The sequence below is a fragment of the Ilyonectria robusta genome (assembly GCF_021365365.1).
Source record: "Ilyonectria robusta strain PMI_751 chromosome Unknown BGZ61scaffold_25, whole genome shotgun sequence".
NCBI lineage: Eukaryota > Fungi > Ascomycota > Sordariomycetes > Hypocreales > Nectriaceae > Ilyonectria > Ilyonectria robusta.
The window spans coordinates 190,174-211,808 of NW_025764459.1; the positions used below are offsets into that span (position 1 = coordinate 190,174).

General features: G+C 51.8%; 8 protein-coding genes across 8 annotated transcripts; 3 read left to right on the forward strand and 5 right to left on the reverse strand.

Moving 5' to 3' along the window:
- Positions 1 to 402: 402 nt before the first annotated feature.
- On the reverse strand, positions 403 to 1,128 carry BGZ61DRAFT_537707 (uncharacterized protein; the record flags this gene model as incomplete). Its single annotated transcript, XM_046254568.1, has 1 exon — positions 403 to 1,128. The coding sequence occupies one exon, from the start codon at positions 1,126 to 1,128 to the stop codon at positions 403 to 405; it is 726 nt and encodes a 241-aa protein (XP_046098332.1).
- Positions 1,129 to 3,269: 2,141 nt separating this feature from the next.
- Positions 3,270 to 4,005, forward strand: BGZ61DRAFT_498088 (uncharacterized protein; the record flags this gene model as incomplete). The annotated part of the gene is made up of 3 exons (XM_046251240.1): positions 3,270 to 3,482; positions 3,517 to 3,948; positions 3,979 to 4,005. 3 exons carry the CDS (start codon positions 3,270 to 3,272, stop codon positions 4,003 to 4,005), a joined length of 672 nt encoding a protein of 223 aa, XP_046098333.1.
- A 3,284-nt stretch (positions 4,006 to 7,289) lies between these two features.
- On the reverse strand, positions 7,290 to 8,630 carry BGZ61DRAFT_364379 (uncharacterized protein; the record flags this gene model as incomplete). Its single annotated transcript, XM_046241515.1, has 1 exon — positions 7,290 to 8,630. One exon carries the CDS (start codon positions 8,628 to 8,630, stop codon positions 7,290 to 7,292), a length of 1,341 nt encoding a protein of 446 aa, XP_046098334.1.
- A 3,435-nt stretch (positions 8,631 to 12,065) lies between these two features.
- On the reverse strand, positions 12,066 to 12,570 carry BGZ61DRAFT_557605 (uncharacterized protein; the record flags this gene model as incomplete). The annotated part of the gene is made up of 2 exons (XM_046255691.1): positions 12,066 to 12,477; positions 12,530 to 12,570. Coding segments are annotated over 2 exons (453 nt in total), but the record flags the coding sequence as incomplete, so codon positions are not given.
- A 2,729-nt stretch (positions 12,571 to 15,299) lies between these two features.
- On the forward strand, positions 15,300 to 16,201 carry BGZ61DRAFT_557609 (uncharacterized protein). Its single transcript, XM_046255692.1, has 2 exons — positions 15,300 to 15,537; positions 15,582 to 16,201. The coding sequence occupies exons 1-2, from the start codon at positions 15,426 to 15,428 to the stop codon at positions 15,956 to 15,958; spliced, it is 489 nt and encodes a 162-aa protein (XP_046098336.1). The 5' UTR covers positions 15,300 to 15,425; the 3' UTR covers positions 15,959 to 16,201.
- On the reverse strand, positions 16,193 to 17,126 carry BGZ61DRAFT_115840 (uncharacterized protein). The gene is made up of 2 exons (XM_046236990.1): positions 16,976 to 17,126; positions 16,193 to 16,893 (listed from the first exon to the last, which is right to left on the reverse strand). Exons 1-2 carry the CDS (start codon positions 17,004 to 17,006, stop codon positions 16,487 to 16,489), a joined length of 438 nt encoding a protein of 145 aa, XP_046098337.1. The 5' UTR covers positions 17,007 to 17,126; the 3' UTR covers positions 16,193 to 16,486.
- Positions 17,127 to 19,596: 2,470 nt separating this feature from the next.
- Positions 19,597 to 19,909, forward strand: BGZ61DRAFT_364192 (uncharacterized protein; the record flags this gene model as incomplete). The annotated part of the gene is made up of 3 exons (XM_046241499.1): positions 19,597 to 19,685; positions 19,737 to 19,753; positions 19,806 to 19,909. Coding segments are annotated over 3 exons (210 nt in total), but the record flags the coding sequence as incomplete, so codon positions are not given.
- On the reverse strand, positions 19,822 to 21,532 carry BGZ61DRAFT_460676 (uncharacterized protein). The gene has a single exon (XM_046247052.1). The coding sequence runs from the start codon at positions 21,379 to 21,381 to the stop codon at positions 20,149 to 20,151; it is 1,233 nt and encodes a 410-aa protein (XP_046098339.1). The 5' UTR covers positions 21,382 to 21,532; the 3' UTR covers positions 19,822 to 20,148.
- Positions 21,533 to 21,635: the final 103 nt, after the last annotated feature.

Here is a 21,635-nt window from a genome sequence, read left to right on the forward strand (position 1 = left end):
CAGCATACGCCAAATCCCAGCCATCTTGACTGTCTCCTTCTTATCGAACAATTATAGATCTCTAGAACACTAGACCATTAAGTGGTTGGACATATCCCAACTCGTGCAATTCGCCACCCAAAGTATAGGGTAGGTTATCAGGGATCTGGCCTCAGATTTTGGACTCCTCCAGTCGGATCACAGATCAGAGAGCGAATCCAATACCGTGTCCTAGGCCGGTATAGAACTTCGTGAATAGACCAGCAGTCAAATCAGCTCGTTATTCCTTCCGGTGTTGCTTAGTTTGTTTTCATTTGCCCCATATGATAGGACATAGATTTCACGGTTTGCAGTAAGCGCGCCATGAGCCGAAAAATCACGAGTGCTTTGAGTGGTCCTAGCAGCATAAAAGAAACACAGCGGTCAGTACGACAGATCAAAACCACACGGCGATGTTTCGGTCTTGGGCATGCTCATGTAAAGAGCCTGATATGTCTTGGCCCATGGCTGAGCCGTTGGGGTTGGTGTTACATTTGGCGCCGTAGGATCCTTCTGACACTCGGTATCTGAGGTAGCCATGACCGAAGACACGCCAGACACGCCATGGAGGTTCACAGAGCCCACCGGAGTCTCTGGTATAATGTGAGCATGCTCTGCCGCCGGGTGGGGTCTATTGGGCGGCAGGATATTCGATCCATCTGGATCTGCACAGCTGAGCTGCAGCTTTGGGTAGCCTGGGAACCGAATCGCGGAATCAAAAGATATGAGGACTAGCGGCCTGGGCCGGCCTCTAACCGCGTGCCCTGAGGCATAGATTAGAGTACGGTCGTCCATGGCCCAGTCAACTTCGTTCATCGGTATCTGGGGATAGAGAATATTGTGAAGTTGGGCTAGCTCGGGGTTGGGCGGTGAAGATTGATCCGGTGGCCAGAACTTGACCCCGTGATGCAATTCCTTGCGTCCTTTCTTGGAAGTGTTAAGTTGCGTCTTTGATGATTGGCCCGGCCGCGTATCATCTGCATTTCCATGAGCGGGATCAAGCTTTGGTCGAACCCGCAGTCGCAGGCGCTGGGGCTCGTCAATCAAATCGACAAAGGTCTCGCACGACGAGTTATAAAACCGGACGAAGCACTCGCCTATTGTGAACATAGAGCCCAAGGCTCCGTTATCACCGACATGTACATTCTCCGGGGGTCGTGTTTCAAGGTGAGTCTCACTGCCCCATGTCTTTTGCTGCCAAAAAAGTCTCGCACAGTCCAATCTCAAGTCAATAATGCCTTCATATCCAATGTTTCAGCCTCGGGGAAGGTTTGGAAAGGCTACACCCCCTAGGACTCCCTCTGAGCCGATCGATTCTGCTCAGTCCAGTACCCCTAGCTCGGTCTCAATCCCAACCAGTGTGCCACTTCATGGCGCTTCTCCCGCAACCGTTTCCCACGAAAGAGAGGTGCCAAAAGCTTCTCAATGCCATTTCCCTATCGAGTGGGACAAAATCCGTTACGATTGGAAGCCAGTGCCATCCATCCGATATCGTCAGCCTCATAAGCGCGCCATCGGATGACGAGCGGTTTGAGATATGGAGGAAGCAAAGCTTTGTCGGCAAGCTCCACAACTTCTGTATGTGGATCAACAGAAGCGACCAGCGACGGGAGCGACTGAAGCAATACATTCTGCAGGCGTACGACGAAGGCAGCATCGAGCACCTCTACACTAGAGTCCTGGTCGATGGCGGCATCCGCTGGAACTCTGTATATTCCATGATTGAGAGAGCTCTGAAACTCCGCCACGCTATTGATCTATTCTTCCTCAACTACAACCATATCAACGGGGAATATGATATCTCACAGGATATTCTTACTCCACAAGATTGGACCGATCTGGGCCACTTCCTCAATATCTTAAAGCCCTCCAAAGATCTAACAAAGCGCATGGAAGGCCGGGCAAACAAAGCTGGTCTAGAAGGATCAAATGGCTCCCTCCACGAGACGATCGAGTCGCTTGATGTCCTTTCAAGAAGCTCCAGGAGGCCGGGAGGTTTGCAGACTATCACCCTGACGTGGTGTCAACATACTACTACTCCCAAGCTATTGATGCTGCTCGCGTCAAGCTTGAAGAATATTTTGGTCTCACAGATGCCACGCCTGCATACCGATGTGCAGTTGCCCTGCATCCGGCAAACAAATTTACCTACTTCGAGCTTGAATGGAGTCACAACAAGCAATGGATCAACGGCGCGAAGAGAGTGGTGCAGGAGGCTTATACACAATACGAGGAAGCAGCTGCAGAAGTGGACCTAATAGAAGGAGCACTACAGCAGGAGGAGGAGGAGGAGGAGGAGGCTGTTGCTGAAAACAGGGCGAGGCTTGATCCACTCCAGCAAGCTCGTAAGCGTCGTCAGAGGCTTGCTGCCATGGCGGCGTCAGCCACACGAGGGAAGCGGAGAAAACTGACATCTGAGCTGGATGAGTTTATGGCCAGGACTAATAAGGCTGATCTGGATGTTGAGGATCCTCTGGAGTGGTGGGTTCGCCATACATCTGACTACCCCATCCTGTCCAAGATGGCCTTTGACTTGTTCAGTTGCCCAGCAATGAGCGCTGAGTGTGAACGCGTTTTCTCACAGACAAAGAAGGTCATCACAGATGAACGGAATCGGCTTAATTCGGATACTGTAGCAGCGATTGAATGCCAAAAGCACCTGCTTCGAAGCGGTATGTTAGCATAGATCTACCACCGGAGCCACATGAGGAATGGAAAATAGTCGAGTAACCTCAACCAACCAAGCAAAGCAAGCCTCTCTTACCGAGTAAACCAAGTCAAGCAAGAGGGTCCCGTCAACCAAGTCAAGTAGAGGGTCCAAATTTTGCTTTACTTGGTTGATGGACACACTGGTGGGTGCGGTAACACCTTTGGGCGGCACATCCTCCGAATGCAAATCGCCCACGACCGCGTTCCCTTTCCCTGCTATAAACAATCCCCGAAGGAAGCTCAGCCCAAAACCTCCCCGAGCCATGAGTCTAAGTTATGGACAGATGACTCCCCACAACTTGGACGCCCGCCCACCTCCCCTCCCAAGCATGTCCCTAGCCAAACGGCCTTACGAGAGCGACGTTTCCGAAGAACACCGATCACAGCGTCGCGGACTCCATCCTCTGGGAGCGCCTCAAGGTGTCCAAAGCCAATTCCCTTCTGGCATGCAACCAGGCCGATCTTTCTCGGCCACAGGCCCTACGAACGAAGGCGCTCCACCTTAGTCCGAGATGATGCGAAGACATGGCATGGGGGGAGCCATGGTCGGCGCTGAGGGACAACAGGCTTTCATGACGCTCCCAGGAAGCGACACTCCAATCCCTGCGCAGGTAGACTATTCGCAAGCGTCGAAGAATGCCGACGAGAAGAGGCAGCGGAACGCAGTGGCATCGACGAGACACCGGAGGAAGAAGAAGATAATGCAGGAAGAGAATACCAAGCAGCTGCAGGAGCTCCGGGATGAGAGGCGCCCAGTTGGAGATAAAACTCGAGGAACTAGCTCACCAGCGAGACTTTTACCGAGACGATCGAAATCGGTTAAGGGACATTGTGTTGCCAACGTCAGGAATCAGCCATCTAGCAGCTGGGCCTTCGAGTCCCGCCTCAGCGAGGAGCAGTTCTTATGCGGAGAGGAGTCCGTTAATAGCGGCACCTCATGTGTCCATGCCATCACGAGGCTATCCAGGCGAACCATCTTCGGGCGAACGACCAGCACAGCGCCGCAGAACAGACGACCGTCCCGATTTCGCCATGCCGATATACAGTACCCCTGGAGGCGTACATCCCGGTGCGTCTCCAGGAGCGTTGCCGTCGATGCCAGCTCCATTGTATGGCGTTCCCTCGCGGCCGACATCAGCGGCATCGTCGACAGGGGGCGAGAGACTCCCCCCATTACGATCCGTGGAGGGCCTTCCACCCTCCACAGCTGGACCAACACACGTACAAGAGTAGGGCCTCAGAACTGGCCAGTGCGTCTCAGTACAGCCATCCCCCTAGGACACGGGGTGGGCAGCGTAGAGGCGGTCCCACGAGAGCCCAACGGGATGGCGGTCAAAGGCTGGATCCGAGGAGTTTCAATTAAGCTGGAACATTTACGAGGTGATATACTCAGTAGTAGATGAATGACGTGCGAAGGCCGTGGAATGCAAAACACGAAACCTGCACCCATGAATTGTACCTGTTAGAAGTGAAGTAGGCTTTGTCCAATTCTGGCTCCAGAGGTAGACTGTGAGCTCAGTAATCAACCAATGAGCCAGTTGACAAATGAAGCCCTTGGTCAAAGGCAAGGTGTAGGACTTGGGGTACGTATAAATAGACATACAAAGGCTAAGCTGTCTTTGGTTCATGCCATTGACTGTTGCCTAAGCACCCTTATCCATCTCAGGCCTAAGGAGTGTGTTAGACTGTTCAAAGGTACAGCTGTCCCAAGCTAAACGCAGGGAGAGGACTCGACCCGGAAGTCTTACTACCCTATGATACAATCCTGAATCAATCTCGGTGGCTCTGCGGCTACCCAATTGGATACCAATCAGCTAGGTCATATCCTGTAACACCGTCAGGACTCCTTTGAACTCGATGGCTAGACAGTGGTTATGAATAGACCTGTTTGGAGATTGTTGTCCGTTCAGTGAATCTTCATCAAGTTATCGCCAGCTCGCGATTACAACTCCTCATAAACGAGGCCTCTCTTGTGGGTAGACCAGGCAGTGATAGTCTACCTCCTAGCCAACCCTTCAACGCCAGCGGGATCTGGTAGACCTATCAGCTTCGCCGCTTGCTTGCCCGTTCAAATCAAGCACCGTTGTCTAATTTGACACATGGCTCAGTAGTTCAGCTATTATAGCCATCAAATACTGAATTACAGGGCAAAGTTGACCGGGGTTCGCTGCGAACAAGGCTGAATACGGACAGACAGATTCTGGTCCTCTGTTCACTCCCTACATACAATTTTTGGGCGCACTTTCTATCACTGTGCTGGTCAAGAGATACATGGCGGTACTGTCAAGTACAATACCACTGATGTCTAAATTGACGCGTCGAGCTCATCGCCAGAGTCTTTCAAGATGTGTACCGGCAAAGGGGGTACTGCCCTCGTGAGTATTAGCTCAGTGGCGATGGAAAATAGGCAGACTCCTGATAGCGATTTGAAGTAGCGGACCCGCGTAGCCAGTTTCGCAACGGGTCAGGCGCGATAGGCCTCCTCGATTTCCTCGAAGACAGGAGATGTAATCTTGCATACATTCTCGATAAGCTTCTCCTCACATGCGGGAAGCATCTTCGAAGGTGCTCTAGTAAATCGGAAGGTCAGGAGCGCCATCGATGGTGTCATGGCAGGCTAGCAGTCGAGGTGGTGGAGGTCATGCGGAGCCTCCTGAAGGAGGGCCACGAGCGGGTTGCGGAGGTTACGGCCCGTAGCCTTGGACTCGTTCATGTTGGGAATGATGTAAGAGGGCAGAACCAGTCAAGATCGAGGAGATGAAGGAGCAGAGCCTGCAGAGCTGAGTGCGAGATTGGCGGGTCTTGAATGCGAAGGGGGAGTGTTGAAGTTCAACTCGTTATTGCTCATCGATGGCATCAGGGGGCCAGCCTCCGTAGCGTGGTTCGAGAAGATAGGCTTCGCATCGAACCGAGCTATACTCTTCAAATCTTGGTACATGCGCCATACAAACGTCTAGGTTGATGGCGTCGGGGATATTGGACCTCACTCGCTCCAAGCAGTCGTCGCCGAAGAATAAAGTGCCAGGAAGGGGTTTGCCACCTGCTGAGGGTAGCATCAATCATGTGAGACTCTAAAAGAATATTCCTATGTCTCCAAATGACGATGAGCTCATGGTTCTGTTACTAGAATACGTCCCGGCGGCCTCTCGGTACCAGGGCTTCGCGTCGCTGATATTCATCCTGCGGTTTTGCAGCTTCTTCACCAGGAACTTCTGCTCAAAAGCCGTCGTCCCCTCGACCAAAGCAGGTCGCAGGAATCGAATCTAGTGGTTCGCAACGTCCAATTTCATCCCCTCCAGTACACTCAGCAGACTGCGCATGCCGTTGACCAGCTCGTCCATGTCGTTGTTGCGGTTGCCACTGCCGAGTTGGTTGTATATAGAATCCGCTCACTCGTCACGCATAGGTGCGTAATGCGATTTGAGTACTCGTGAAAGCCATCAGGGCAACTTCTCAAAGTCAGCAATACCGCGGTGCAACTGCTGCATCGGGACCCCGACGTTAAGGCCCCCATCAAGAAATTGTCGGTCCCGCTGGGGAACCAGAGTCCGAATAATGTCCCTGGTGGTCTTAAGTTTGGGAAGGCACCAGTCGTCTTCCATGCCGTGCTTCCTGTAAAAGTCAGGTCGGTCCTCAATAAACTCCACCAACCGCCCATTCAGGGCGGTCCAGAAGATACCCGCTCGCCCGTGTTTCCTTCGGCCCTTGTCACCCTCCACATATGGCCCGAAGCGCAGCTCGGGATCGAAGTTAATATCGTGTCACAGCCTTGGGTTATCGATAATTTTGGAGACTTTCAGTTCTCTTAAGCCTAAGATGGTAACCGGAAGCTCGGGTGGCCGGTAAGGGGTGAGACATTTTCGGACTTCAGGGGTGGGGTTCACTGTTGATGAGCCGTCGGCGGAAGGATGTCGTGAGGGTGCAACCGCGGGGTCAGTGGTAAATTGAGAAGGGTCGTCGCACCTGCGCGGTGAGACCCGTGACGACCATACCGTCTCGTCCTTGTCATCCTTCGTTGGTTTTCTCTTGACCTCCTTCTCTGGCCTATCGCCCTCTCCATTAGGTGCTGGAGCCGAAGTAGACAGATTCCTCCTCGATCTCTCGACCGGTCCACCAAGCCCCTGATCCGCCGTCATCTTGCGCGTAACGACCCGACCTAAACGATTGCTATGTAGAAGTCCACATAATTAATACGGTGGTTTTAGTGGGTAGGATTGGCTTCTACTTAGACAGGTGGGGAAAAGGAAGAAGTAGAGTCCTCGGTTGTGAAGATAAAGGGATTAATTACTGGTCCACGTAACCAAGGATAGACTATGAGTAACAACAGTCAGCAAGGGGAGGGTTCTAGTGACCAAGACACACTTGAAACTCCAGGAATATGGTAGATTAAAAACCACGAGTAGATTCTCAACTCCCCTCACGTTCATACCATACCGCCGTTGCGGTCAAGAGGCGGATCATACCTATGTATCTCAATAAAAAAGATGATTCTCCCAAAAGAAGCCCCATAGTATGGGAGAGTGCTCCAAACAAAATTATGCATCACCGCCAGTGTTGGACTCTTATATCACCACCCCCACTAGGGATCCCTCGGTTAAGCACCGCTTCTTCGAACCTAATGAAGCCTCCTCGGCCGACTCCTTATCAAAAGTGCTATTGAGAGCCGCTAACAGGCCGTCTCGTTTCCGCTTGCCGCTCTCTTGCTTCTCTAGGTCCTTCACCCACGTCTCCATCTCCTCATGGTTGAAATACCCAACCATGTCTTGTCCTAACGCTTTTCCGAGTCGTTCTCGCAGACCCAGTATGGGCGAAATGGGTACTCGTGTGAATTCGATCTTGATGCCAGAAAGCTCCATTTTCTCCTCGCCCTCCGGTGCCTTGAACGGATTATGAAACTTCTCTAGAAACTCCTTCGTCACGTACCCCGTGTACACAATGAATTCAGACGTATATGTTTCGTGTGTCAAGATTCTTAGTGTAACATCCTGGAAATTGGGGCTTGGCGGAATGTTCCGTTTCTCAGTCCTGGGCGACTCCCTCTGCGATAAAGGAGGTGGAGACGGGTAGAAATGCTTCTGTGCCATGGCGAGAAAGATGCCCACAAAATTCGCGTCATGATCCGAGTTGGACGGCACCAATAACTTCGCCCTCAATTGTTGCAGACGATACACAGGCTCGTTCCTACTCTTCCCCGGGCCAAGCCTAATGCGTAACAAGTTCTTTCGGATGTTGGCAAGCTGGCTCTTCCCAACGTAGCACATCATAGGTAGGTTGGCCGGGCCCTGTAGGGATGGGTTAGAAGGGTGTGCGGGCGCGTTGCAAGAATCAGCCGGCTGTGTCGAGACTGAGCAAAATGACGACTTGGACTCATCAGACGGGAAGTTCCACATAATCTGCGCGCCCACCGCATCTCGGTAGATGCGACCACCAAAGTACAGGTGCAACTTCGGTAGAGAGTGCGACTCGCTGAATGGCTGGGGCCACAACGTCATAAGTACCGTCTTGACAGCGTCGGAACAGAGGATGGGCTGCTTCGCGTGGGTCGAAAATATCTGAGTAAGGGAGTTACTGAGGGTCATGATGGTATGCGACGGCAGCAAGTGGCCCTTCGAAGGGGACTGCTTAGGCATCGTAGCTGGTTTTGGGCTATCGCATGGCGGTAACTTTTCCCATCGCGTCCCGAGGAGCTGGGCGTGCAGATCGGTCCAGGAGATGGGGCGCACGAACAACGAAGTACCGGCGTGCTCATGGAACAGATCGTAGAGCGAGTCCTTTGCCGGGCGATAGATGCGACGCCGATGTTGCTGCTTGGGGGCAACGACGGGCGCTTGGGAGGTCGTTGGCGTCGATTCCGATGACAAGGTGATGGGCGAGTCGCTACCAATGGGGAAAGGGGTCGCCATGGCCGCGCGGCTGGCTGGTGAAGTTGCTGATGCCAAAGGGATGGAGGTCCTGGAGGGAGGGAGAAGGATTGGAAGACGAGGACAAAGAGTGCTGAAGACGAGTGGGCTTCGGCGATCACTTATGTGGCCACACCTTATCGGAGGAAGGGCTATCAAAGATGTTGGCCTTGCTACAGTGGGTGGCAGTAAGTGTTAGCCCCCTGTCAGGTACTGTTATCATGCCGCTTTTATATAACCCTAACCCTAGTAACATCCTCTATAGTTCAGCTCCCCTAAATTCCAGCGCACGACTATTCGTAATTTCGAGCAGTTAGTGGGCGGATTAGTGGCTAAGCACTGTAATATAGCGCTAGCATCAATCTTTTAGTGGATTGGCTTTTCCGAAAGGTGACCCTAAAGTAGCGATGGATAATTACCTGCTTGAGCCTAGCCTTTAGTTCGATACCTGACAGTGGGCTAACACTTATTGCCACCCACTGTAGATGAGCACGTGGGGGTGGGTGCTGTCAGACCTAAGAACCGCGGTCTGAAATAGGGGAGAAAAATAGGGCTTATGATCGTATTTTGCGTTACGCCGGTCAGGCCGGGCGACTGTGGAGAGGGGGTAATATCGGCGACCGCTAACTTTATAGCCGTGCATCCCAGATGGATTGGGGCCAGGGGAAAACAGCGCAATTGCTGTGTTGTGTCATGGCGGCAGAGTCGCACCAGAGCTAGCCTGCTACCCTAAACACAAAGTAATTGTGGACAAGAAACACTAATGGGATGGAATACTGGTGCGATATGATGAAGCTGACAAGTCCCGGTGACTACAGACATGTCTGTAGGTACGGCCAGGTGGCCAAAATACCACCTTGTGCCACCAAAGCAAACACAACACTGGGCTCATCATTGTTCCAGGGGGTTCAACGTCCGCCCTCCCCAATCAATTGGTGAATGACTCGTCTTCACTTGGAAATTATCTTATGGCGAAACAACAGTCTCATAAACACCGGGAAAGCACTACGCCAACTTCTGCATCCAACGTCTGATCGAACGCTATGTCGGGAGTGAGCTCATTTCACCTGAACCCTGAGCTTCGAAACCCTCCCCGGGCAGTCCGATCTAGCTGCTTGGTAGATCACAAGATCACAACTGCAAGGATACATCAATACTTACAGGACCTAAACCTGGGCGCTGAAGCTTGCGGCTGCGATTGTGGTCTAGTAATGGATCGCACCGAGGGAGGGGCGCACGAGTGGAGAAAGGCGTTGGTGGTACATAGTCGGGGATGGTCCATGTAACGGTGCCACGACTTGAGTCGATAGATTCAGGCGTTGGTATAGGTCTTGCGGTGATTTATTGCATTTGGTAAATGAAGAAGAAATGGTGTTGGAAGCGCCAGGTGGTCGCGGCGTCGAGAGTGGTCCCCCAAGCTTGACTGTGGGGGTTTCGTACCAGCAAGGACTGGGGCACGGTAGAGCACCCTCTAGGTCAACGTAGGGCATGGGAGAGCAGCCGCCAGAGCAATTTCTCTCTCCTTCAACAGTCTCAGAGACGGATTGACCAACTCTTTTTTAGACACTCGTCTCTCTCCCTGTCCCCTCCGCAACAGTACGAGGACGATGTAACGTGCAGAACAGCAGCCAGTCGCAGAAGCTCTCGATGCAACACCGGAGCAGCTCCTGCAGCGTCTGTAGGCACGAAAATTCCTCTCGAAGCTACATCTCGCCACCGCGAAGAGACGCCAACCGGTGATGATGCTGATATGTTCTTAGCTGGGTATCGCGTGTCACTGACAGTCTAATCCTGCGCGATTCCTCTATCCTATCCTTTCACTGTCACGTTAGACATTCTTCTGTCCTATACTCATCCGGTCAACTTCCCTGTTGCAAAACAAGTTGATCCATTCCCCCCAGAAGACAATGCTACTGCCGAACCTGCCATCTACGCCGATACCTCACCCGCAAGCGAAACGACCGAATACGAATACCCAACGGCACTTCAGCCGGCTCTGGCGCCATTTCTAGGAGTGGCGACGTGCTTCGAATGATGCATGGATTGGAGAGCTGGTAGAAGACGCTGTAGGGAGTCAGCGCGCTCACATCCGAACCATTGACCAGCTGCTCCATCTGTATCGCCACTCTGCTGCTTCTCAGCTGGAGTCCGGCGAGTAGGCACTACCGAAGAGCAGCTTCTGCGATGGTATGTCTCGTGGTTCCCTTGGTGGGAGAGAGTCGAAGCCATTTGAGCAACCAGACGGACTCTTACGCTGACCGTACCCCTAACTCCTGCGGCATTTCGAGCTGACTCTGAATTTGATTTCTCGAGCGAACGGTCACCGCGTTGTCTTCATACGGCATGTATCGACGCTTCTGTCCGAATCCCGCGTTGGCCGCCCCCATCCCGTTGCCCTTGACAAACAGATCAACGCCCCGTCCCCCTGGCTTCTGCCAATTGCCAATAGCATGAGACCTGTATTGGTAACAATCCCGTACGGGCGTCGTAAATACACCCGCTTGGTCAGAGATGCCGTCTAGTTTTCTGCGATGGGAAACCTTGCTGTAGTTAACAGTCTGTATCTTACCTCGCGACATCTTTGCGCCTAGCTAACGTGCTTCAGTTCTACAGATCGACTCTTCCCCCCGAAGTCTTCAGCCCTTCCTTCTCCCTCGGCGAACACGTTGGACGAGCCTTAAAAAGAGGAGACGATAAGTTCACTGCTGCACTCGCCTATCCTAAACCTTGCAATCCATACGATTAAATCGAATTCCAGTCCGCCAGTCCAGATACCGTTTTCAACAGTGTTGAAGAACCCTATACTCGCCATCACAATCGATCGAATACACCTCTGAGTCTATATCACTGAATTGCAAACCGGACGAGAGCTATTGGGCGAGTTGTTTGATTGCGTTTCCCAGCCGGGCACCAGTACCGTGACGGACATTACCGAAGGTCGGTACGGCAGACCGAGGATCAGACCTTTGCGACGAATATCACGTTCTTGTCCAGTGTGAAGAACGGAAGAGCTATCTCGTATGCAACGAAGCTACGTAGGAGTGTCACGTACCACTAAATGACTTGGACTGGCCGGTTTAGAATGTTATTCCTAATGTAATATAAAGAAGCCCATCTGCCCTTGTGCAGCTTTCAGTTCTTGTCATCTCTCGAAACCTATATCTGTGATTGAAATGGTGTAATGTGAAATACAGAGCCAACATATCAACTCATTTACCGTGGCAGGACATCCCGTGGTGGGCCACGGCCTATGATCTTGGTTCAGGCCAACAACATAGGGCGAGGAAATGCGAGGATAATAGTATCGGCAGCTACATATTGTTGAAGGGTTCCTTCATTACAGCAGCAGAACAGCCTTAACAAATAGACTACCGCAACAAGCTGGCAATCTTCCTCACGTGGAATAACGGCGATGTTGGGTGATCATGTCGGACGGTCTCAGCGAACCTTTACGTTCTTCTTCTGGCGCTTCTCACGGCGCTTTTTCTCACATTCAACTTTGCATTCGGGACATTTGAAGCCGCTGACTTCAACGACGACGCGATTGAGGCAGCTGCGGCATCTCCACCACTTGCTTGAAACATATCGGTCCTCAAACCAGTCATCGTCGACTAGTACGCCACGCTTCGGGATATCCTCGTAGTGGCGATCTCGCAAATGAGTACGAAAGTGGTCTTTGCGTTCAAAACCTCTTGTGCACGAAGAACGGTCACATTTGTATCGATCTTGGCCCGACTGTTGACGGTGTGACGTCCTGTAATGGCGCTCGAGGTCAGTGACTCGTCTGAAGGGCGTAGCTTCACAACCGAGCCAAAGACAGACGAATGGCCAATTTTGATCAGCACGGATGCTGTAGTTAGTTTTAGTAATACATCAAGTCTATAAAGGGAAGGAGAACCTGCGATTCTTGAGGAGTGGCTGGTTCTTTGGGGGACGTCAATTCGGACAAGTAGTCTTGCTGGTCACCCGGACTACTCGTAGCCTCCGAGCTGCTGCACTCGACAATGGCTGCCATCTGGTCACAATCATGCGGATCCTTGGCGCAGGCAAGGTTTGCTAAGATGGCATGACTGGCCCGGGGGGGCGACATTTCTTTAATATCAGACCATCCACGTTCTGAGCATGTTTGAGACGAACAAGTTGGCTAGAAGACGAGGCCGTTGTCAAACGAAGCTTGTGAATGTCCGAAACCAAACATACCGTGATATTTCATAATGAAATAGCACAAGAATCACGGCCTAGGAAGGATGTACAGAAGGATAGGAGAAGTGAGGGGTAGTGAAGTTGATGGGAATTTCCTCCGTATTTGAACCTCCGACATTTCCTGCCTTCCTCCGGAAATTTCTCTGGGGACTCGTAAACGGCGGATTATGACTGAGCGAGGCAACTACAAAGCGCAATATAGCATCGTCTGATCAGGACATTTGAGAGACCTTATAGCCTTCCGTAATAGTATTTCTAGTAGATTTGCGGCAGTAAACATTGCTTGTCGATGTCTTAATGATAGCCACCGCCCCAGCTTAATACGCTACTCTGATCCATGAGGATGCCAGGCTTTTCGCTCTTCACAACCACACTTCAGAACTTGCCGCTCTGCCTGGGGTGGCCTAGCAGAGCGCTCTCTGGCGCACTTGGGTCATCCAGAAATTGATGTTGAAACCCATATCAACGCTACGGGTTCATCGATTCAGTCGTCAGGAGTTCCTTCGCAAAGGCGCTGTCTTGTATTATTTCGTAGCTCCAGAGGGCAAGGATCGAGTCTACGCTCATATTGCCTTTGACTCGCGAGTCGCGAACCGTAAAATTGACTCGAGACTTGACCTTGGTGTACAGTATTCGTGGTGTGAGCTCTTTGACGCGTGAGTCAGTATGGGCTCGGCCCAAATACCCTGATTCTAGGGGAGACAAAGAGGGTTGAGAACAGCAAGTCGAACAGAAGTCGAACAGCAAATGGTGCTCAAGACCGGTCCGGTTGTGACTGGCGCTCATCAAGTCGGCTGTGCTTCAGGACTAGAATAGTGCTGTTGGGGGGACTTGGGAGTGAAACGGTCACTGGTGGGTCATGGGTGCCGGGGAACAACCGAGCAAGCAACGTAAGTCAGCCCCTGGCACTACCCTCAGCCTCATCCTCGACACTGGAGCCCATTTTCCCTTCCCCTCCCAGCATCCCCAACCCAAAGTCAACTGCTCTTTACGTGTCGCGAAGGTATTCATGCACGCTTCCACTTCACAAGTCAATCATTAGTAATGCCAGCATTCACAGACTCTGGCTAGCATACTGACTACCGGTAGTCCTTCTCTCCAGACATCTCACTGACTAGTCCTCTGATGGTGCCCACGAGCGAAACACCTCAAACCGATCCCACCGATTCTACACCAATCATATTGACCTTTGGCGATGATTCCACAAGCATTCATAGTCGCAAAAGCAGCACCGGGCACGAATCTTCGCCCACAATCTGCAGCGGTATTCATACGACAAGATACCCTGTCATAGCAAATATCTAATTATGTATATATGGGAGTACCAGACCATTCCACGCTAGGCAACGAATTACTTCCGTGTGCGTGAGCTGGAAGGGACCTACCTGCTATCGATTTACGTAGCCCCTGTCACGCGGAGGTTTCTCCTCGCTGAACAAGACTGGACGAGAGATCGTCATCGTTTGATGGCTCGCCCGTGTGCAGCCTACCAGAGGCATTCGGGGACCAAGGGCAGGCGGAGTAACCGCTGTGTTTATGTGTCTTAGTGCAAAAACGTGTCTGGGAGAGTCGCATCAGATTTGGCGGGACGCAGTGATATTATTGCATCGTGATTAACTTTGTGGGACAGGCCCGCCCGCTGGCTATTGTTGATGGTGTGATTGGAGTCATGATGTCAAGCTAGATCGCAGTTCTTCATGAGTCCCCAGCATCAGATATTATGTCCATCCTATCTCTTGCACTCCGACGACGTTGCTCGTATGCTCTTCATCATAGCCACTGTGTCTGGACATGAATTTCCATTCACGTGTGTACAGGCCCCTGCATCCATCTCCATTCTACTGTCGACTCCCCTATGTTCAGACGTATTGGCTATCGGCCAAGTAGTTCTGGAGCTTGACAGCAAAAAGTATTGTCAGGGTGTTTGCAATGTTCGATAGACGTAAGTGATAAACACGGCAGTTGAATCGTAGCATATCGTTATCTCATAGGGAGTAGGCAATCCTTCCCCAGTCGGCGTGTCGCATGGCATCTATGTCGATAACGGTAAAGTTGAGGAGAAGCCGCGGGTCGTCGACTATATCTAAGAGATCAGTCACCGTTTCAGGTTGCGGATTTACCAGGTTGAAAATACCTGGAGCCACGGAAAGGGAGGTCTCGGAAGTTTTCCCCTTGCATGCCATCGTATATTTGTTATGGTATTCTGACAGAGTATCAACTGGCTTGGCATCGATTTGTTGTCCGAGAGTCAATGCTAGAACCTCGCTGGTGTCTATTGGAAATCCAGTCAGGTTAGGGATTGCCAACGTAGGATGCCGTGGAGCGACTCACCTTTTTGAGGAAGTAGCTGGTCCATCTTGTATCGATGCGTTAATACTTGGAGCGAAAAGAAAGAGGAGGCTGAGGACCGGAGGCCAAAAAGTCAGGTTTATCAAGGAAAGATGACTTCAGTTAGATGGAGAGACGATGTGGTGTCTTGTTGATGGGACCGATTCTACCTGGACGTCAGACCAATGCGATGCACGAGGAGGCAAAGAGAGCCCGGGTCGTTACAAAGGGGGAGTGGCCTAGATATGGAATTTTCAAGGAGCCATCATGCCCGGACTTGCGGCGTTTGCCAAAGTTAGCTCGGGGCTTTCGGGGGCCTGGGGCCTGGGAACCGAGGGGATACTTTTGGGGAAACGAGATCAGGGGTTGACACGATCGCGTCGGTAATTAGTGCACCGACCAACAATGAGCACCACAATTCAGCCCTGGACCTGGCCAGAACCAAGTTACTCCACCCCGAGTGGATCCACAATTTTGGGGCATCCATCGGGCTTGATAGTGGCGGAAAGTTGGCGCTGTGGTGTGTGGATACGATTCCACTCGCCAGGACATGCCTTGTTCTGCCTCTAAATGAAGCTGTGCCTCCACGCGTCCGTCGCGTCGAGGCCGTCCAGTACCAACCGCCCGACAAGGGGGGTACCGCACAGTGCGCTGGGCGTTGGGGGTCTGAGATCATCTCCCATGCCAGTCGGGCAGGTGGCCTGGACAGGACACACGGTCTCCGAGGACCAGTGGGTGGCGGCCAGTCTCTCATCGTGGCAGGATGGCGCCCACGACACAACCCATCCCAGCCGTTCTGAGACTAGAACTTAAGTTGTAGTTCCCAGCCCAACCTGGAACCATTCTGCAAATGCCCAACCGAGGTTCTCTCTATATGCATCAATCCCTCTCGTTTTCTAGGTGGAAAGCCAGCTTCTCCTTCACGTGTCGGCTTCATGGAGCATACGATCTAACCCCACGCTTACCTTGAATTATCCCCATCCAGACAGGGCCATTTTCGCCACATAGGATGCAGGTGAGTGCTCGATCACCAAATGGAGTTTCTTACGAGGGCCTCTTGACAATTCCTCAGGCTATCTGCTAATTATAGGTAGATATAGTCTTCGTCTTGAAACAACTGCATGGCTTAGATTTACATGACGATCTTGAGAGCAGCGAAGGGACAAGTTTCTTTCTTGTGCATATCTTTCCTTAGAACATCCATTGCGATTCAGTGTGACATCAAACTGCGGCAGCTCCCGTTTGTTCTACACCATCGGCCCTTCCGATAGTCCAACCCTTGGTCCTGATGTAGCGGTACGATGGGAGCATGTCGTTGGGGGTCTAGATCATAGGATTCCATATTCTCGGGTAGACCATCCCGGTAGGCCCTCCGGGTCTTCCGGTACCAATGATCCAGGCCCAGTGAATCCGTATGGATTCTGACTGTCTGATGGACAGATGGGTATCGCGCAGCTTGGGGCAACACTAGGAGACTGGTTTTCTAGCACGCCTGGAATCTCAGGAATCAAGTAGTTGTAATTCGTGGCCAAAGAGGGATATCCATATACACTTCCAATAGATCTTATGGCTACATGGCCGCTGCCTTGTCGGCGTGATGTTGTAGCAGGTTGGGATAAGAAGGCGGCGCTATCGATCGACGGGTTCATACTTTCTCCAGCTGCAGGAACGGGCGCATTCATCTCCGTCAATGGCTTATTTCGAGACTTTGGGGGCAAGAGATGACCTGGAAATCCAAAGGGCGTTAGCTAGGTACAAAGATGTAGCGAGGGAAGATACAGAATGTCAACGAAAGCAAGGTTGCACATCGCACGAACCTAGACGGCACTTGCGGCTCGAACAGCGCATGTAGCCCTGACCCCACGCGAGATTGTAACCAACATAGGCTTCGTATTGTTGGTAATTGACAGAAGTTGGGCGAAGAATGCAGAGATAATCTGCTTGTCAAGGGCGGCGGGCTGAAAGGTTGTAAATGCGGCACTGGGACAGAAATCACGAGACTCGCTGTATATAGACAATACGGCGGCACTTTGGGTGAGAAGCTCAAGTCCGAAGTCAGCTCCAAATGCCGTAGGAATCGGGGTACGGTCAGCGTGAGATATGTCCGTCTGGTTGCCAAAAGGGCCTGGACGCTCTCCCACCGAGGGGCCCACGAGAAATACTATGACAAAAGCTGCCCTTCTGTAGTGCCCGCTCGCCAAGCTCCAGCTGAGAAGCAACAGAGCGGCAATACAGATGGAGCAGCAGACAAAAGGCTTGGATGTGAACGCATCGACGCCCAATGACGCGTTCCATCAGCTCTCCAATCCATGTAGGCTTCGAAGCAGTCCGCCGTTCCTCAGTGGCACCAGAACCGCTGAGGGGCTGTTGGGTATTGGTGTTCGGTCGTTTCACTTGCGAGTGAGGTGTCGGGTAGATAACAAACATCTCGGTGGTAGTATTGTCTCCTGGTGAGAATGGATTAGCTTGTTTCGTAAGAGCGAAGATGGCCGGAGGAGCGTAGGATAGAGAATGTCCGAGGCCATAAGGTGAGGATGGGATAGAATAATCGTCCAGAATTAGACTAACAGCGCCACGCGGAATCCAGCTAAAACAAGTCAACATTATGGCAACTCCACGTCGCTTCAAGGTAGCGAGATGTAGCCTCGAGGGGTGCTCCCGTGTCTACACATCGTTGTTTGTCGTGTTCATCGGAGTGCTGTATCAACGGAGGCTAGAGAGGTAATTGGGAGCAGTCGGGTGAAGGATGGGGGGCTGGTCTGTTTTCCGAGGGTGATGGGCATCGAGAGGCCGCAAAAGCGGTATTCGGACAGAAACGCCAAGAATCGCTGTATTAGGACAATGCGGTGACGCTTCCCTTGGAAAATCAGGTCCGAAGTCAGCTCGAAATGCCGCAGGAGTCGGGGGTACGGTCAGCGTGAGATATGCCCATCTGATTCCCCAAAACAGCCAGGACAGTTTCATGCCATCAGCGCCACCGGAAAGACCACAACAGGTACTTCCCTTCTGTATCTTCCCTTCTGTACCTGCAGTGCTACTCATTGAACGGCCAAATGGCTCAGGGATGAGCGCGTAGACCCCCAAGAGCCCTCGGAAGATGGCGATCCATCAGCTCCCCAATCCATGTGGCATTCGAAGCACCGCTCCCAGCAGTGGCGCCAGAATTGGCTAATGTGAAATCGGTCGTGTCGTTTGCGGGTTCGATATCGGCGGAGAACTCGGTGGTAGTGGTCTCTCCTGGAGAGAATTGATCGGCTTGTTTGGCGAGAGCGATGACGGCAGAGTGAGGGTAGGATAGAGGAAAGCGTAACGCGGAATCCAACTAGAAACAGGCCAGCATTGCAGCTTCACTTCCCTTCATAGTGGTGGTGTAATGGAGCTTCAGGGGGGCACCAGTGACGTCATGAAGGAGGCAGAGAGGGAGTCGTACGTTCAAGGAGGAGTTCGTGAATCCATTTTTGAAATTGTCGAAGGAAAGAAAAGTTTGCTGCAGCGTTTCCTTGCCCACACTGCGCCGACCCAGAGAGTGGTTGAACCTCCCCTAATTCTAGCTGTCTGAGATTTTAGCGTTACGAAATCACCCACGGTTAAGCCTACCTGACCAATCTCGAAGCTGTGGCATTCTAGCCTCTGGGACCTAATGGCATGCCCAACACGATTTTTCCCGCCTTTACATAATAACACTTTACGGATACCTTGGATCAATTGCCACGAGTCGTTACATTGAACACCCTCGGCGATGTGCTGTCAACGCCTTCGTCCCCATACGTGCACATCCCTACTTCCTATGCGGTATATTATCGGTCTACAATCACGCCAGTTAGCTCCAGCGCCTTTGTTTTTCCTGTGTGAGTATTTTAAGTCCAATATATGTGATCCTGTGATACTTTTCATATGCGCGCGCAAACGGACAGGCATGGCAGGGTTTCCGAAGCTAGGGGCCAGGCAACACGAGTTAACTCCCAACACGCAGTACGGTCAGACTTGGCGTAGGGGAGCCCTGGAGTGACTCCCCTGGTGAACATCCACCCGAGGCATCCGGCTAGACGGATCTCCCATGAGGCTGTATTTGTACCGTAACAGAATCTCCGAGGGTGGAGAGAAGTCAGCTTCGCTATTGGTGTCATGTGGTTTGGGGGGCGAACGGACGACGGGGTATTGGGGCCCTGGAACGGTGATGAGTCCAGTGTGGCAGCTTTAGTGGCGCCAACAGTCCATTAGAGTCTACTTCAGACGGCACGCTCCTCGCCTAGTTGATCATTGTTATCGCGATCATAAAGGAGGCAACAATCGCCACCACCTCTCAATTTCTACGGTTTATCTCTCCATTCCCTCTTGCGAAAGATATACGATCATGTGTAACTATATATACGTAAGGGTGCTTTTGTGAACCTAGTAGGATAGGCTGACATAAACCTAGAAAGAACTAAGCTGCTAACACCACTACCACCTTGTGGAGTCGTGGTGCCCCAAAGACATCGAGACTGAAAGGAGGTGTTTACCTACCATCGTGTGTAGGCAATATTGGTAAGATATCATGTAGTCTTTTGTTAGTTCTCACTACTAACTCTTCTGAAGGGGCAATGACATTTGTAGTGAGCTCCAACCGCAAGTTCTTGGCCAACGACTATGAACAGATGACTTCAGCTGCATGCCGCGAGCGCCAACACCTCAGTAACCGCCCCTGGGCGATGCTGATCCAGAGCCCAGAGAGCATAATGTCATACACCCCACAGCTGAGCGCACAGTAGGAATATATATGCGAAGCAATTTTATTATCTAAAGTTAGAGTTCTACATAATTTCGACGAAATATCAACAGATCGCGTTGCTCAATCTCTTTGTTCTCAATCTATCAACTTTTACTCAGATACTCTAGCTTCTTGTCTATCTGAATATAGTAATATTTTGATGTCTCTTGCCGTATAGTAAGTTAAATCACCCCCTTTGGTCTCAGTTCCCCTCGCGCCTTCAATGGTGTTGTCGTCGACCTAGAGACCAGGCGGTCTGCGATTCTGCATGGTTCGCTGGTACAGAAGCTTGAGCCTCTTCGAACTAACATTGGCTCCCTCGCCAGCTTCGTTGATGTCTGCGACCTCGGGGGTTGCACTTGGGTCGATTGTGGATTCGGCAGCTTCAAGCCTGGAAAGCTCCCCATCGCGATCATCACAGTCTCCTCGCATGAGGATGTGCCGGCTCGTGCATACCTTGCTCAGCTCGCCCGCCTCCTTGGCAAATTCAGGCTCCTCGCGTTTCACAAGCTCCATCTCCTCATTGGTCATTTTTAGGAGTTTGACAAGCAGGTTGAGTATGTGTGTGATCTCTCTGCTGCATTCACCATCTCGTAACAACCTGTAGGCACCGCCCTCACACATTCTTCCCAATTTATCGATTTCATCCCCCAGCCCATAATACACGCGTAGAAGTTGGTCATTGTCTCGGCCAGGACCGAAACTTGGTTGTCGCGATAATTCCATCAGCCTAGATCTCCATGGGGTCATCTGCCGTTGTGAATGGAAAGCCTCAAGGTCGTTCTCGCCATTCTTGCCCTCCTCGGATACATCCATCTTAGCTAGTCGCTTGAAGTGGTCGGTTATAACAGCTGTCTTAGCCTTGCGTATAAGACATCCAATAAATGACGCGAATTGATGGATATCATGGAAGTAGCTCTGCCCAAGGCTATCGTAGTAAACCTGGGTCCGGTTCCCTGTTCCATAGGTCCTGGGAGTGCCCTCAGCCAACGCAATCATTGACGGCGATCGTTGCCTAGTTTTGGTCTGTTGCCACTCCCTTTCGATGCCCCCCTGAGACTGTTTCCCTGCGGAAGGGCATTGCTGGAAAGTGGGGTTCTGTTCTTCCTCCTTGTCGCTGGGATCGTCCAGGGCGACAATCTCGGGTGTATTCACGAGTGTCGCGAGAGAGTCGGTCGAGCGTTTGCGAAGAGACGCGGTCTCGTACTTCTTGCCATCGGTGGCAGCAATAGCAACCAGCTTGGCTTGGTCCTTGTCGCTGGGGTCATACAGGGCGACAATCTCGGGCGTATTCACGAGCGTCGCGAGAGGGCCGGCCGACTCTTTGTGGTGAAAGAGCGTGGTCTCAAGGTTCTCGCCATCAGCGGCAGCAACAGCGGCTAGCCTGGCCTGGTGCTGTTCAATCTCGGTCTCCACTCGTTTGATCCAAAATGGGACGAAGTCAAGAAGGTTCGTCAGGGCAGCCGTCGCCATGATTGATGGTACGGCTGGCAGGAAAGACGTAGGAAAGAAATGCAGCCGTTAGGCACGTAGAGAATAAGATTGAAGAAGTGGATGTAAATTGAAACTGGAGGCCACCGGCAGCCGTGTGTACTTATGCTGTCATCGTTGCCTTAGTCTGTACTATGTAGTTCAGGGAAGCCACCCTCTACTCTAACGACCGTCAATCGAAATCAATTGACAGGGAATTTTAAGGCGACGATTGCACTGACCCCTTTTCTGCCCAA

Excerpts from the sequence above, each read along its gene's own strand:
- BGZ61DRAFT_115840 (XM_046236990.1), bottom strand. The coding sequence starts at position 17,006 with ATGCGCTGTTCGAGCCGCAAGTGCCGTCTAG. Across the intron at positions 16,894-16,975 it reads GAGCCGCAAGTGCCGTCTAG|GATTTCCAGGTCATCTCTTG; the intron begins GTTCGTGCGATG and ends TAACGCCCTTTG.
- BGZ61DRAFT_557609 (XM_046255692.1), top strand. The coding sequence starts at position 15,426 with ATGCCCGGACTTGCGGCGTTTGCCAAAGTTAGCTCGGGGCTTTCGGGG. Across the intron at positions 15,538-15,581 it reads TCAGGGGTTGACACGATCGC|CCCTGGACCTGGCCAGAACC; the intron begins GTCGGTAATTAG and ends ACCACAATTCAG.
- BGZ61DRAFT_460676 (XM_046247052.1), bottom strand. The coding sequence starts at position 21,381 with ATGGCGACGGCTGCCCTGACGAACCTTCTTGACTTCGTCCCATTTTGG.